Source organism: Equus quagga, chromosome 4 (genome assembly GCF_021613505.1).
Source record: "Equus quagga isolate Etosha38 chromosome 4, UCLA_HA_Equagga_1.0, whole genome shotgun sequence".
Classification (NCBI taxonomy): Eukaryota; Metazoa; Chordata; class Mammalia; order Perissodactyla; family Equidae; genus Equus; species Equus quagga.
This window is the reverse complement of record NC_060270.1, coordinates 113,389,681-113,407,058: the sequence shown is the minus strand read 5'-3', so window position 1 is coordinate 113,407,058 and position 17,378 is coordinate 113,389,681. Positions and strand designations below refer to the sequence as shown.

Genomic DNA, 17,378 nt, shown 5'->3' with positions numbered 1-17,378 from the left:
AAACTGGGCCAATCAGATCCTCTTTTCTTGTGAGTATGAATTGACCCCAGTGACTTGAGTGAGTCACATTTCTCCCAGCGAATTGGAAATGGTGTCCAGTTACAGGATAACTGTTAGCAGCAGCAATTGGCCACTCCTAAAACTGCCCAGCTCACTGAGATCTGCATGACCTGCTTTGTCAAGGCACTCGGAAGGTGGTCAAAAGTGCAAGTAAGAAAGATGAGCTGCAAACAGAGAAACAGGTAACTGACTCAAGGACTTGATAGTGTGAATTGAAGGGAATGGGTAGATCTCAGAGATAGTGACACTGAAGAAGTAGCGAGATTTGGCCAAAAGACAGCGATAAGTTGAAGACGAGTCTACTATTCCACGACTAGGGAACGTTTCCGATTAGTATTGGAGTGGCTGGTTACTGGGCAGAGGGGGTTCTCTGGGATTCCGGAGCTTTTTAAGCAATGGTTCCTGTCTGTTTCCACAAACAGCAGTGTGAAAGCCAACTACAGAACTTCGCTACTAAAACAGCAGCAAACAATTTAGGAATTACTTTGTTAGGGCTATTCATAAGGGCTTATATTGACTGTGGGTATAAAATCTGGGCTAGTTAGCTCCCTTCTGTTTTGTAGCTAGAGTGCACCCAGACACCTGATTTATAAATACGTGGTCATGGTGACAACCGAGCTAGAGAGACTACAAAGAGTGCATACTCACGAATGATAATAAAAAATAAATAAAAACACAAAACCAAAATTGAATCAAGTTGCCTATGTCCTTGAGAATGTCCAAATTTACAGAAAAAGCACCTACTTCAGTAGATGGCTCTCACAGGGCTAAGGAAAATCTTCACACAATTCTTTTATAAATAATTGCTCAGTTGCTGCTTTTATAAGGAGTCCCCTATTAGCAAAATATTTTGGCTGAAAGGGAACAGATTTCTGTTAGATTGGGGCTTGAGATCTGGCTCCGGCCATTTGCCAGTTGTGTGACTCCATTTAAATTACACAACCTTTCTGATACTGTTTCCTCATCTGTAAAATGAGGATAGCAACCAATTCACACTCTTTCCCTTATTAGCAACTAATCTCTCGGACAGAAGCGTCCAGTGTCACAATTTTTGGACAAGTATTACGTTCATTGCAACAAATGCCTGAACGCTGACGGAAGGCCAGGACCCAAATGAAAGCATTCCTTGTACAGATGGAGCTCACGGTGCAGTCAGGTGTGGCTGAGACGGGAGAAGCCCTAATACTACCAATAGCCTTTATTACTGTTTACGAGCCTTTCTTACTTGTGCCGGGTGCTATTGCTACACGCTTTACATACATTATCCCATTTTATCCTCAAAATAACCTCCTAAGGCGGTCTCAGCCTCATTTTGTCCACGAGGAAACTGAAGCCCAGAGAGGTTACTTTGTCCAGGGTCACACAGCTTATGAGTAGGGGAACCCGGACTGAAACCTACTTTACATTCCAAAGGTCCCGGCCCTTAACTATTCCGAGGAAAAGGGGAGGGGGGATTGGCTCTATGAACCGCATTCTGGGATCCGGTGCCTGTAAAACGCCTAAACGGTAAGGCGACCCAGGAATTCTTAGATCATAAGCTTCCCTTAGCCCTTTCTTCCTTTAAGAAAGTCTGTTTAACAGCTTCTCACCATGTGGATTGACTGAAGAAAGTTATAGGAAAAGGAAGGCGGGCTGGGGCCGTGGTCCTCAGGACTCCGTGGCGGTCGAGCTGGGCTGGCACGGCTGTTCGCCAGCCCTCAGGTGATCCGTCCCCGGGCGGGCCGGCAGGGTGAGGCGCTCCGGGGTCCAGCGGGTGAAGCGTGGGGCCGCAGGCCGGGAAGAGAGCGTGTGCGGCCCACGCGGGGCGCGCACCGGGAGAGAAGCCGGGCTGCGGGGCTGAGAACCCCACGCATTGCGACCGAGGCAGACGCGCGCTCCGGGACCCGGGCCCGCGAGCTCTGCCTCCGCCTCCCGCCCCCGCCCGCTCTCGCGCGCGCGGCCCCTCCCACCCTGCTCCCGCCTCCCGGCCGCTCGGGCCAATGGGCGGGGCGGGTGGGCTCGCGGGGCGGGGAGGGGCGGGGCGCGCGGCCTGCGCGCAGGTGCCGCCCGGCGCCCGGCCCGCCTGTTCCGCCGCCGTCGTGCGTGCCGCTCGGCGGAGGGGCTGGCCCTGCGCTCTCTCCTCCTTCCTCCCCGCCTCCCGTTGCCGGCAGGACTGGTCTCCCGCTGCCGCTGGGACCCCGTGTCATCGCCCGCCCAGAGCACGGTGAGGCCCCCGGGGAGTCCGCGGGCGCGCTCCCTGCCGCGTCTTCGGCGCCCCCGCCCGTTGCTGTGAGGCCGGCGTCAGCCAGAGCCAGGTGGCCGGGCTGGGGCGAGGGCAGCGGGCGGCATGGGGCGTCTGGATGAATGAGGCGCCCTGGACTAGGCCGCGCGTCCCGAGGGCGGCCCACGCCTCCCCCCGGCACGCTCTGGGAAAGCCTTCTCCCGAGGCCAGGACGCCCAGTGGCCCAGTGCAGAGGGGGAAGGGGTTGGGTGGGGACCTCTTAGGCTGGGCGGCCAGCCGCCCTTCGGTGGGAGGCCAGAGGACTGGAGGGGCTCTCCTCGTGCAGCTGTGCTTCGGAGGCCTGGGCTTTGGCTGGGAACAGGTGTGAGTTAAGACTCTGAGAAGGGAGATCCCAGGTCCTCGGGGTCAGGGATCAGAGGCTGGAAGATCACTTCATGAGCAGGGCCTCAGCGTGGCCCCACGAGGTTCGCCTGGAGCCAGAAGACAAGGGACAGCTTTAGTGCTCAGCTTATAAAACGTGAGGTTGGCAGTCCTCGTGAGTTCAGTTTGCAGTAGTAAAGTGGGATTAATTCTGCACTGAGGAATTTGGAGCCAGGTTAGCAGGGACCGAGAAAGTTTCGACTTGTAAGTAAAAAGAGTTAGTGGGTTCATTTACGACTAAAAATAATGAGACTGTAGATTGCTAAGGTTGCTTATCAAGACTGATGAGTCGTACCTACAGTGCCAAGGGTGGAACAGACTTGGTTGGAAAAACCTTGATCGGGACGTGTGTTCCTCCATGTGAAAAATGGTGTGTGTAGCGGAAATGGAGAGCAGGTTCCAGATAAGAGGAATGGTTTGGTGGGAGGTGACTTGGTTGCTGGTGGTTCTAGAATGGATTTTCTTTGACTCTTATCTGTGCTCCTACTTCCAAATGCTTTCATTCGAATAACCGTATGTCAGGTTAAGAAGTAAAATGTTTTGTGAACAGTCTGGATGGAAGATTTGCAGCTAAATTTTAAGTTTATTTTTGATTTCTGGCGCCACATATTTTTAGATCAATCTTTCCAGGACTTCTCAGGAGTGACTGCTTTGACAACTATCAGAATCAGAACTTTTTTGTTTTTATCTTTGTTGAAAAATAAAGTATCAGTTTTGTGATTGATGTGTACAGTATGTTTTATTCTTAATCTGTAATTCAATAATGTGTTTTGTGTGATGAAATGTGTTTTTGGTTGATGGGATCAGTAAAAAGTTTTGTTCATATATATGTTTATTTTGACATTTTAGATGCCCCCCAAAAAGGGAGGTGATGGAATTAAGCCACCCCCAATCATTGGAAGATTTGGAACCTCCTTGAAAATTGGTATTGTTGGATTGCCAAATGTTGGGTAGGTGAATGTTGGGCTTGTCTCATTTTTATCTTGTAAATATTTTGGTTCCTGTTGTAGAAATGGAAACTCACGTGGTAATTAAAATTTAAGTTGAAGAAAAGAGGCTCGGAAGCTGGAATACTAATGTTGCAAAACAAGGTTTTTGTTTAGATCTATTTTACTTTCGGTTTTCTACACAGACACTGGTGAAACTTGAGTTACTTATATTGTTTGTTTCCTAAACTCAGAGGAAGAAGCAATGAGAGTTAAAACATCAAGTTGAACCAGATCAGCTCTGTTTGCTTGAAACACTCTTGGGAGACACACAGTATTGAATTTAAGAGGAATTGGAGTAGTTTAAATTTGGTTTTGGTGCTGGTTGGCTGTGTGTGGTACCTACCTATGCCGGCTACCAGGGGCCATGCAATAGGATACTTTTTAGGAAATTATTTTAAAACTTATAAATTTGATTCGATTTTTGGGAGATCAGGGATCAGATTTTTACTGGAAGCAGGTGACAACTTTGAATTTAATTTTGGAAGTTGCTAGATAAAGGGTATCTGTTATAAAGTGACTAAATCTGAAAGTTGTGAGAACAAAAGTTTGAGTTTTGTAATGTTTAAAATTGAAGTGAATCATTTGTTTGCAAATATGACAGTGATAGGAAATATATGTGGAGTTTATCATATAAATCTATACACATGCAACTTGGATGTTCAAAGTCTACTTTTTTCCTTATTTCGCTTCTATTTTAGTATGTTTTACTAACATTAAAATATAAAATGTCTCAAAAGTGATTACGGTGTACTAATGAGTAACATCCATTGTGGATTTATTAAGGTGACTGAAGGTATTTTGGCATGTGCTTTAGGCTTTTAGATTGGTGGCAAGTAGGACAACCATGTTCTTTCCTGTGTTCCTTGTAGCCCCTGTCATAGAGATTGCTTAGTGAATGGAGCATGGTATGACCAACTAAGGCAGTTCTTAAATTCTTGTAAAATGTGAACAAGTGTGGCTGTCCTAATTTCAGTCTTTCCCGGAGATGGAGAGGTTTGTATTTTGAAGGAGTTTCCTGCTGTGATATAGGCTGCTTGCAAAGTAAGACTAAATAGAGAGTAGAAATATAAGCAAAACAAATAATTAAGCAGAGTAGTGTAGGGTGCTGTCAATAAACTTGAAAGCAAGATATGATCATTATGGATGTTGTGAGCTTTATTGCACTAGTGAGCAAGACATAGTTTTTAGATATTCGCTAACCTTATTCTCGAGTCACTGCAGTCAGTGCAGCTTGACTTTAAATGGGACTACTTTAAAATGGGCCATCTTAAGTGTTTCCTGTATAAGCTCTTTAGCCATAGAGCATAATAAAATCAATGTATATGAAAATAATAACCTAAAAACATTTTATTATAAATACGTATTTTTAAATAAATATTTTGTTTTTTATAAATGTGCTATTTATGCTTTTAAATTAAATACTCCTTCCACTCCTCCCCAGTTTTATTGAGGTATATACTTTCCAAACAGTAAAATTCACTCATAGTGTAAAGTTTGATGAGTTTTAGCAATTATGTTTGGTCGTGAACACTCCTTTGTGTAGAATGATCTACATTACCCAACTGTTCCAAGTAGGGTTCTTTGTAAGCAACACAAATTGTGGCTGTTTTAAGCAAGAAAAAGAGACTTATTGGAAGGATAGAACTGAAAGACAAGCTGGATAGCCGGGCCTCAGGGAGGACAGGAGCCAGGGTAGTGCTGGCAGAGATGGGTCCACGTGGAGCTCAGCCATGTGAACTGAACTTCTGGGTGTCTCTCATCTGCTGCCTTTCCAGTGATTCAGATTCCTATGTAAGGAAATTCGACTGGACTTGTCCGCTTCTGGATAACCCCAAAAGAAATAGATAGGGGAGAGGGGTCAGTTCTCTAGAAGATGGCCTGCTGATCAAAAATAAGGACATTTAGTACATCTAAGGAATCTCTTGATTTTTAGAGAACTAAATGAATAAAAAGGTTTGCTTTTTTTAGTATGTATAAGGCTGATTACCTTATAGAGGTAATATCGCTAACAATAGCTAATATTTATTGAACACTTACTATATACCAGTCACTGTTCTGAATGCTTTATATGTATTATCTAATTAAAGCAGCTGTTTAACGCCTTCTCTCCCCATTAAAATTTAAAGTACATGAAAGCAAGGATTGTGTTGTTCTTGTTTATGGTTATATTTCTAGCTCCTAGACTGGTGTTAGGAGCTTAGTAGGCATTCAGTAATTATTTGTGAATGGGATAGTTTTTAAAAATTTTTTTTAATTAAAAAATTTTTTTTAAATTTATTATTTATTTTTTAATTGAGGTTATGATAGTTTACAACAGTGTGAAATTTCAGTTGTACATTATTATTTGTCAGTCATCTGATAGGTGTGCCGCTTCACCCTTTGTGCCCACCCCTGACCCCCTCTTCCCCCTGGTAACCAGTAAATAGTTCTCTTTGTCCATGTGTGTGTTTGTCTTTCACGTGTGAGTGAAATCATACGGTGTTTGTCTTTCTCTATCTGGCTTATTTTGCTTAACCCTCAAGGTCCATCCATGTTGTTGTGAATGGGACAATTTTGTCATTTTTTTATGGCTGAATAGTATTCCACTGTATATATACACCATATCTTCTTTATCCAGTCATCATTCTCTGGGCACTTAGGTTGCTTCCATATCTTGGCTATTGTGAATAATGCTTCAGTGAACATAGGGGTGCATAAGTCTCTTTGAATTGCTGATTTCAGGTTCTTTGGATAGATACCCAGTAGTGGGATGGCAGGGTCATATGGTATTTCTATTTTTAGTTTTTTGAGAAATCTCCATACTGTTTTCCATAGTGGCTGAACCAGTTTGCATTCCCACCAGGAGTGTATGAGGGTTCTGAGTGGGATAGTTTTTTCCCCTTTGATGCTGTGTAGGTTTAATGATAAAGAGACATGTTTTAATGGACACTTTTAATGAAGTAGAAAGAATATCAAACCAAGAGTATGAAGATTGGGTTTCTAGATTCCTTCTGTTTTTTCTTACCTGAGTGACCCTTTATAAATTAGCTTCTCTTGGGCCAGTGTATTATTGAGGGTGTGAGGCTTGCAGGCTGTTGGGAGAAACTACTTTTTTATAAAAAAGATTAATTTTTTGGGGAACAGTATTAAGTTCACAGCAGGATTGAGGGGAAAGTGCAGAGACTTCCCATATGCCCCCTGCCCTCACACATAAACAGCCTCCCCCATTATCAGCATCCCCAGCAGAGTGGTACATTTGTTGCACTTGATGAACCTACACTGTGACATCATAATCACCCAAAGTCCACAGTTTCTCTTAGGGTACACTCTTAGTGTTGTACCTGCTGTGGGTTTAGACAAATGTATGGTGTGATGTATCCACCATCATAGTATCACACAGAGTAGCTTCACTGCCCTCAAAATCCTCCATGCTCTGCCTAGTCATCCCTCCCTCCCCACAACCACTAATCTTTTTACTGTCTCCATACTTTTGCCTTTTCCAGAATGTCTTATAGTTGGAATCTTACAGTATGTAGTCTTTTCAGATTGGTTTCTTTCATTTAGTAATATGCATTTAAATTTCCTCCGTGTCTTTTCATGGCTTAAATATCTCATTTATTTTTAGCACTGAATAATATTCTACTGTCCAAATGTACCATCGGTTATTTATTCACTGACTCTTGGTTGCTTCCAAGTTTTGGCAGGTATGAATAAAACTGCTGTAAACGTACACATGCAGGTTTTGTGAGGACCTAAATTTTCAACTTGTTTGCATAAAATACTAAGGTTCACAATTGCTGGATTGTGTGATAGGAGTATCTTTAGTTTTGTAAGAAACTGCTGAAGTGGCTGTTCCATTTTGCATTCCCACCAGCAGTGAATGAGAGTTCCTGTTGCTCCACATCTTGCCAGCATTTGGTCTTGTCAGTGTTCTGGATTTTGGCCATTCTAATAGTTGTGCTGTGGTATCATTGTTGTTTTAATTTGCGTTTACCTGATGACACATGATGTGGGGCATCTTTTTATATGCTTATTTGCCACCTGTATATCTTCTTTGGTGAGGGATCTTTTAAGGTCTTTGGCCCGTTTTTTAATCAGGTTGTTTTCTTATTGATGAGTTTTAAGAGTTCTTTGTATATTTTGGATAACAGTCCTTTATCAGATATGTCTTTTTCGAATATTTTCTCCCAGTCTGAGGCTTGTCTTCTCATTCTCTTGACATGGTCTTTTGCAGGGCTGAAGTTTTCAGTTTTAATGAAGTCTAGCGTATCTATTATTTCTTTCACAGGTCATGCTTTTGGTGGTGCATCCAAAAAGTCATTGCCATATGCAAGATCATCTCTTTTTTTCTCCTGTCTTCTAGGAGTTTTATGATTTTGCATTTTACATTTAGGTCTGTGATCCATTTCGACTTAATTTTTTTGAAGGGTATGGGGTCTGTATCTAGATTCATTTTTTTTCTTTTCTTTTTTTTCTTTTTGGTCAGTAATGTTGGCCCTGAGCTAACATCTGTTTCCAATCTTCCTCTTTTTGCTTGAGGAAGATTGTTGCTGAACTAACATCTGTGCCAGTCTTCCTCCATTTTGTACATAGGATGCCACCACAGCATGGCCTGATGAGTGGTGTGTAGGTCCTTGCCAGGATCCAAACCTGTGAACCCCGGGCCACGAAAGTGAAGCATGTGAACTTAACTACTATGCCACCAGCCTGGCCCTTAGATTCATTTTTGTTCATGTGGATGTCCAGTTATTCCAGCATCATTTGTTGATAAGGCTATCTTTCCTCTGTTGTCTTTGCTCCAAAAACTACATTAAAAAATTTTTTTTTTTTCTTTTTTGCTGAGGAAGATTTACCCTGAGCTAACATCTGTGCCAATCTTCCTTTATTTTGTGTGTGGATCGCCACCACAGCATGGCCGCCAAGGAGTGGAGTAGGTCCGAGCCCAGGAACCAAACCCAGACCACCGAAGTGGAGCACACCAATCTTAACCACTAGGCCACGCGGCCAGCCCCCTAGAAACTACATTTTGATATTCCAGACTTCTTTGCTGTGTCATGGGACAGCTCTTCTTGTTGCTACTGCTGCATGAGATGGGATTAGGTTCATTTGAGAGTGTCAGAAAACCCCAAGTAACCTTGGCTTAAACAGAAGTTTCTTTTTTTATGTGAAAGGGTGAATTTTGCAGTCGTAGATTATTATTGTACAGTAGTCCCTCTTTATCTGTGGGTTTGCTCTCTGAGGTTTCAGTTACCCACGGTCAAACCACGGTCTGGAAATATTAAATGGAAAATTTCAGAAATAACCAATTCATAATTTTTAAATTGCATGCCATTTTTTTATACCAATTTTTTTTATTGAGTTATTGATAGGTTACAATCTTGTGAAATTTCAATTGTACATTAATGTTTGTCAGTCATGTTGTAGGTGCACCACTTCACCCTTTGTGCCCACCCCCCGCCCCACCTTTCCCCTGGTATCCACTAAACTGTTCTTGGTCCATAGTTTTAAATTCCTCATATGAGTGGAGTCATACACAGATTATCTTTCTCTCGCTGGCTTATTTCGCTTAACATAATTCTCTCAAGGTCCATCCATGTTATTGCAAATGGAATGATTTTGTTCTGTTTTGCAGCTGAGTAGTATTCCATTGTATATATGTACCACATCTTCTTTATCCATTTGTCTGTTGCTGGACACTTAGGTTGCTTCCATGTCTTGGCTATTGTAAACAGTGCAATTGCATGCCATTTTGAGTAGCATGATGAAGTGTCTTGCTGTCCTGCCCGTGATGTGAATCGTCTCTTTGTCTGGTGGACACGCTGTATACCCACCTCTTAGTCACTTAATAGCCGTCTTGATTATCAGATGAACTGTTGTGGTATGGCATTGCTTGTGTTCAAGTAACCCTTATTTGACTTAATCATGGCCCCAAAGCACGAGAGTGGTGATGTTGGCAATTCAGATATGCCACAGAGAAGCTGTAAAGTGTTCCCTTTAAGTGAAAAGGTGAAAGTTCTCAACTGAATAAGGAAGGGAAAAAAATTGTGTGCTGAGGTTGCTACGATCTACGGTATCTTTTATTACAATATATTATAATTGTTCTATCTTATAACTAGTTGTTGTTGTTAATCTCTTACTGTGCCTGATTTATAAATTAAACTTTATCATAGGTATGTCTGTATAGGAGAAAACATTATATATAGGGTTCGGGATTATGTGCAGTTTCAGGCATCCACTGGGGCTCCTGCAGATAAGGGGGACTGCTGTACTCATTTATTTGTCTTTAATTTACTTAACCTCTCTATTTGGCGCTATCAGTAACTCCCCACCTCTCTTACTCTAACTTCAGTCTTTTCTGGTTGCTACACTGCCTGTGTTTACTCCCTAGTGTTAGGTGTCTGTCCCTGGCTGTCTTCTCTTTTATACTTTCTCCCTGGGCAGTCTCATCCTCTCCTGACTTTAATTATCTATTGGCTTCTACTTTATAAATTTATACATCCTGTTCAGGTTGCATCTGAGTTCCAGATTCATGTATCTAACTGCCCTGAACATCTCCAGTTAAATATCTCCACTCAACACGTCTAAAATTAAGCTCATTTCCCCTTGTAGTCCTTATCTTGGGTAATAATGCTACTTTCCACCTGGGTACTTGAGAAATTCATCCTTTTCCCTCAACTGTATTTTTCAGCAGGGTACCAAACCTGGTGCCTAAATAGTTCTCTGATAGATTTTCTTCACATCATCATTTCCGCTCATTTCTTACTTGAATTATTCCAGAGGGTTCTTAAGTGGGCTTTCTGTCAGGGCATTACCCATAGTGATTATTATTTTGTTTTGCCCCAGTTTCTTTTTTTTAATGAAAAAAAAATTTTTTTGGAGGAAGATTAGCCCTGAGCTAACATCTACACACAATCTTCCTCTTTTTCTTTTTTTGCTGAGGAAGATTGGCCCTGAGCTAACATCCATGCCCATCTTCCTCTACTTTTTATGTGGGACGCCTGCCACAGCATGGCTTGACAAGCGGTGTGTAGGTGTGCACCCGGGATCCGAACTAGGTGAAGACTGGGCCGCTGAAGCAGAGCATCCGAACTTAACCACTGCACCACCAGGCCAGCCCCCTGAGTTTCCTTTTTAATTGAGGTATAACTTACATGCAGTAAAATGCACACACTTTAAATGTACTTATCAAATTTTTACATATCAATCCACCTGTGTGACCAGTAGCTGCATCAAGATCTAGAACATATCCAGTGCCATGGAAAACTCCCTTGTATCCCTTCCCAGTCAGAACTATCCTTCCTGGGACAACCATCTTCCAACTTCTATCACTACATAGATTAGTTTTCCTGATACAGATGGAATCATATATTAGGTACTCTTTATGTCTTTTCTTATTTTATTTTTTTTAAGATTTTATTTTTCCTTTTTTTCCCAAAGCACCCCAGTACATAGTTATGTATTTTTAGTTGTGGGTCCTTCTAGTTGTGGCATGTGGGACGCCGCCTCAGCATGGCTTAATGAGTGGTGCTGTGTCCGTGGCCAGGATCCGACTGGCGAAACCCTGGGCTCCCGAAGCGGAGCGTGCGAACTTAATCACTCGGCCATGGGGCTGGCCCCTCTTTATGTCTTTTAAATCAACGTTATGTCTGAGAGAATACACGGTTATTACCCATTTTGCCATTGATGGGCATTTGGGTTGTTCCCATCTTTTAGCTATTATGAATAGAGCTGCTTTGAACATTCATGTACATGTCTTTTAGTGGGTGGATGGATGTAAGAGCTCATTTCTGTTGGGTGAATGGATACCACTCACACCCCTCCAACACACCCACATCCCTAGAAGTTAAATAGCCTTAGTAGATACTGCCACACAATTTTCCAAAGTGGTTATTCTGATTTATTGTGCCAGCATTGTAGTAGAGTTCTAATTGCTCTGCATTCTCATTTATACTGGGTGCTGTCAGTCTTTTTCATTTTGGCCTTACTTGTGTGTAGGGGTATCTGGTTGTTATTTTGTATATCTCTAACAGCTAGTGATTTTCATATATTTATTGGATATCTTTTGTGAAGGGTCTGTTTTTTTCTTATTAGGGATTGTTTTGTATTCTGGGTATGAGTTCTTTATTGGGTATGTATTAGAACTGCTTCTTCCCAGTCTTCTTGCCTTTTCACTTAAAATTAAAAAGGTTTTTTTGAAGTAATTTCACATTTAAAAAACTAGTTAAAAAATTTATATATAATGTCTGCCTATATTCCCCAAATATTAATGTCTCTCATAATCATAGTATAGTTATCAAAATCAGGAAATTAGCATTGATTTACCTGTTGTCCTACTAATTGTCCATTTTCTGGTCCAGGATCTAATCCAGGATTATATGTTGTATTTAATTGTTTTGTCTCTAGTTTCATTTAACCTGGAACAGTTTCTCTTTGTCTTTCATGTACTTGACTCATTTGAAGAATGCTGGCCGCTTACTCTGAGGGCCCTCAATTTGGGTTTGTCTAATGTTTCTTTGTGATTAAGTTCAAGTTATTCATTTTTGGACACAGAAGTGACATGTGCTTTTTAGTATATAATATGAGGAAGCACATGATGTTGATTTGTCTTATTACTGACTGTGTTTTTGACTGTGATCGCTTGTCTAAGGAGGTGTCTCACAAATTTCTCCACTGAAAGGGTTACTGTATTTGCCATTGCAATTAGTAAATACTTAGTGGGAGATACTTTGAAATCATGTAAATATTGTGTTTTTCATGCCTTTACCCCCTAAATTTGGCATGTATTAATGATTCTTGTTTGAAATAGCTATTATTGTGGTGTTTACCAAATGGTGATTTTAAAATTTCCATTGTTCCTTCTACATTTATAGAAGGAACAATGGGAATTCTATTACATTATTGATGTATTTGATTATAATTTACTTATATCAAGATCTGTTCTTATTTTACTTTGTTATAATCTGTTACTACTGTTATTTATTTTGCTCCTCAGATTGCTCAGATTTGGCCAATGGGAACCCTCCTGTTCACACATATTCCTTTTGATGTGTCCTCTATTTTTCCAGTACTTTCTACTTTCTGGCACCACAGTATGTTCCAGCCTTGTTTGTACTTTCTCTGCCCCAGCCTTGGAATACACTAATTTTTGTGTAAACATATATTTTCATCTCTCCTGGATGTATTCTTAGGAGTGGAATTTCTGGGTTGTATGGTGACTCTGTGTTTTACTATTTGAGGAGCCGCCAAACTGTCCTCCGAAGGGACTGCACCATTTTACATTCCCACCGGTGTGGGTTCCTGTTTCTCTACATTCTCACCAATGCTTATTATCTTTTTGATTATAGCCAAGATGTGAAGTGATATCTTGTTGTGGTTTTGAATTGCATTTCCTTGATACCTAATAATATGGAACATCTTTTCTTGTGCTTAATATGCCTTCATTTTTGAAAGATTTTAACTGGGGAGAATTTCGTATCTTCCGTTTTCTTCTAGCTTTCTGATGAGAAGTCTGTTGTCATTCTTATCTTGGTTTCTCTGTACATAATGTTTTCCCCCATCTGTATTTAAAATTTTCTCTTTACTACTAGTTTTCAGCAATTTGGTTTTCATATGGTTTAGTGTGGTTTTCCTTATGCCTCTCTTGCTTGGTGTCTGCTGGGATTTTAGGTTTGTAAGTTTATGGGTTTTGTTAAATTTGTAAAATATTTCGCCAGTATTTCTTTAAATGCTTCCCGCCTCTTCTCCTTCCTCTCCTTCTGGGACTCTTGTTATGTGTGTGTTAGTCCTCTAGATAGTATTCCACTGAAGCTCTGGTTATTTTTTTTCTCCAATCTGTTTTTTTCTCTATGCCTCATTTGATAGTTTCTCTTGCTCCGTCTTCGTCTTCACTGATCTTTTCTTTTGCAGTGTCTAATCTGTAGTCAATCATATCCACTGTGTTTTTCATTTTAATTTCATTTTATTTCAGATACTGCATTTTTCATACAAAAGCTCTCTCTGGATAGTTTTCATATCTTTCATTTCACTTCCCTTTACATCCTTCAGAAAATTCTGAAAAGATTTATAACATTTATTTTAAGGTCCTTGTCTGCTAAGTTCATCGTCTCTACTGGGTTTATTTGTATTTATTGACTTTTATTCTGATTTTGGTCTGTATTTTCCTGCTTCTTTGTATGCCTTGTAATTTTTATTGGGTTCCAGACACTAAGTTTTATGTTGAGCACTTCCTTTAAAGAGTATTCAACTTTGTTCTGGCATTTAGTTATTTGTGTGTCATTTTGATTGCTTTGAGGCTTCCTGTTACGTTTTCTTTGAATTCATAATAGTTTTTCTCTGGTGCTCCTTTAGCCCTCATACTAAGATATGTCTCTTGAAGACTCTGAGTTCCCTTATATTATTAAAATTCTCTGCTCTGGTTGGTAGGAATGTAAAGCATTCCAAGCTCTGTCTGAGCCTGAGAGTTGTTCACTCTCCTGCTTTTGGGTGGTTTTTTTCCCTGGTCTTTTGGAGACTGAGCTTACTCATGTGCATCATTACTCAGCCATGTTCTTGAGGATACCTTCTGCTGAACTCCAGAGCCCTCTCTCTGTGCAGCTCCTTCCTTTCCGGTACACTGCTCTGTAAATTCTTGCTGCTTTGACCTCCTCAAACTCTCATTTTAGTCTCTTTAACTTTGCATGACTGTCGGGTTCTGTTGGTTCCCCCTCCCAACGGCATTGAAACCACCTTTAGGCAGTAAGCTGGGGCAGTTGTAGAGTTTGGTTCATTTGCTATTCTCTCAGGGAACTTAGTCCTGCGCTGCATACTGTCCTCTGTCCGAAAACTGTTATTTCACATATTTTGTCTGGTTTTCTAGCTCTTTTTGGCAGGACAGTCCCATGGTAGAAGGGAGCAAAACTTTCCAATACCATTTCAAACGAGGTTAAATCTTATTGTATATTTGTCAACATTCAAGGATGCCTACTCTTTCATGGAAGTTTGTGATTTGGGAATTATTTGCTTTCTCTTTTTAATACGTTTTGAATAATCTTTTGGACCACAGACCTGCTCTCCTGTTCACTCGTTCCTGTTATTATTTCAGCAGTAATTGTGTGTCTTAAAAGTACTTCCTAGGTTAATTGGCTTTCTTTTAGATCTTTTAATTTTCATTGTTTCGTTTTCAGAATTCTGGTCTCTCTTGCTGTATCACCACATAATTTCAGATAAACTTTTTTTGCTCACTTACTTATTTACTATTAACTATAGACTTTATTTGGATTTAACCAGTTTTCCCACCAATGTCCTTTTTCTTTTCCAGTATGAAAAATTTCATTTTCTTTTGAGAAGTCAGGTATTTTGTATTACATTTCTCAATTCGAGTCTGATGAGTTCTCATGCTGTGGGCTTTTTTTTTAATTGTGGAAAGAAACACGTGATATAATATTTACCCTTTAAACATTCTGAAGTGTACAGTTCTGTAGTGTTACCTGTATTCACGTTGCTGTGTAACACATCTCTAGAACTTTTTCATTTGCAAATCTGGAACTCTGTACCCATTGAATAGCAACTTCCCATTTTCCCCTCCCCTGCTCCTAGCAATTACCATTCTACTTTCTGTTTTCGTGATTTTGACTACTGTAAATATCTTACGTAAGTGGAATATTTGTCCTTTTGTAACTGGCTTATTTCACTCAGCGTAATGTCCTCAAAGTTTATCCATGTTGTAGCATGTAACAGGATTTCTTTTTGAAAGCTGAGTAATATTCCGTTGTATGTGTATACCACGTTTTCTTTATTCATTCATCTGTCAGTAGACATTTGGGCTGCTTCCGTATGGGAAGGTTTATTTCTGGGCTCTCTATTCTATTCTTTTGGTCTCTGTGTCTGTCTTTATGCCAGTTCCACACTGTTTTGACTACTGCAGCTTTGTGATATGTTTTGATATCACCAGTCATGCTATGGGCTTTAGGGAAGAATACCATGGAGGTAAAGTGCCCTTCTCATTGCATGATATTGATGGGTATGTGATACCAACACTACTTAGTACTGGTGATATTAACCTTGATCAGTTGGTTAAGGTGGTGTCTGTCCTATTTCTCCAATGTAAAATTATCCTTTTTCCTTTTCTGTACTCTATTCATTAGAAGCAAGTTACTAAGTCCAATTCTCACTCAAGGGGAGGGGAATTAAGCTCCACCTCCTAAAGGAAAGAGTATCAAAGAATTTGTGGATGTTTGTTAAAACCACCTCAGTGATTAGTTAATATTATGGGGGAAAGATATTTTGAGGCTATTCAAATATCCTTTTTCTCTTTAAAGTTTCTCTGACTTAATTTTATCATTCCTCAGTGATTTTGCCTGCAACAGTTATTAGTGTGGTGTTCTAATAGTGATTTTCTACTTCCTTTATTTTTTTCCATTTGTTATGTGGAATTCTTCCATAAGGAAGATTTATTTTTCTTTTTGCTCACATTTAGTTATTTTTAAAATCATTTATATAGTTCTATTTAGACTCACTAAAATGTGTTTTATTCTTTGGGTTATAATCCACTGCACTCATGTGCTGCACAATGATATTTTGGTCAACTACGGACTGCCTGAACCATGGTGGTCCCATAAGATTGTAATAGTGCTGAAAAATTTCTATTGCCTAGTGATTTCATAGCCATTGTAATGTCATAGCACAACGCATTACACATGTGTTTGTGGTGATGCTGGTGTAAACAAACCTACTGCGCGGCCAGTTGTATAAAAGTATAGCAGATACAGTTAGGTACAGTACATAATACTTGATAATGGTAATAAATGACTGTTGCTGGTTTATGTATTTATTGTACTATTTATCATTGTTTTAGAGTGTACTATTTCTACTTAGGAAAAAAAGGTTATTATAAAATAGTATGTCATGTTATGCCCATAGTAGCCTCAAACATCTTGTGTTTACCTTGTATCTTGATTGCATCATTTTCTCTTGTTCTTGATTTAAGGACACTTTATGATCTTTTCACAATGACAGAATCGCCTAGCGATGCATTTCTCAGAACGTGTCCCTGCTAAGTGACGCATGTTCTGTGTTATCAGTATTTTCTTGCTCAGATTGTTCTGATTTTGGCCATTGGGAGCTCTTTCAAGTTGCCTCCTAAGTCCTTTTGACATGCCCCCATCTTTTTTTTTCTTGTCCTTTTTTTAAACGCTTCCTTACTCTCTGACACTATAAGATGTTTCAGGCTAATACTGCAATTTTACTGTTCAGCCTTGTCTCCAGGGAACCCTGGTTTCTTTTATTGGAGAATGGTATTTAGAAACTAAGATCTGGGCTCTAGGTATGATCCTTCCTGCTGGGGTGTTACTGCTTTTAGGCCTTTTCACCTCATAGAGTTAGGAAATACATGTGGTGTTATTACTAACCCACGTATATACATATTAATATTTATTTCTATTATCTATATTTATTTCTGTAGCTAGCAGATAGATACTTTTTAACAGTTTAGTTATATCTAAATTTAAAACATTTTGAAAGAACATTCTACTTTTTTCATGTTTTGGGTGTGTGTTCTGTAAAGGGTTAATTCACAATGCTGTGGGAATTTGCATTGGTATCCTGACTTCCCAATACCTATTGTAATTTTGTATAAGGTTTTAGATAAAACATCTATTCAGTCAGATTTACTTATCTCAGTAAAATATGTAATTTCACAAATAAAGTATTTAGGTTCTAAATGGAGGGGGCAT

At 40.2% G+C, this 17,378-nt stretch overlaps 1 protein-coding gene across 3 annotated transcripts in view; it reads left to right on the top strand.

The window, feature by feature from the left end:
- The first annotated feature begins 2,135 nt into the window (after positions 1-2,135).
- The window catches only part of OLA1 (Obg like ATPase 1), a 166,942-nt gene continuing 151,699 nt past the window's right edge, over positions 2,136-17,378 (top strand). For 2 of the 3 annotated variants that reach the window (XM_046659727.1, XM_046659725.1), the window contains exons 1-2: positions 2,136-2,263; positions 3,551-3,651. In XM_046659727.1, coding sequence (XP_046515683.1) covers positions 3,551-3,651 — 101 coding nt within the window. In that variant the 5' untranslated portion in view covers positions 2,136-2,263. Of the gene's footprint in view, positions 2,355-3,550; positions 3,652-17,378 lie in introns of all 3 variants that reach the window. The other variant, XM_046659726.1, reaches the window with a different exon arrangement.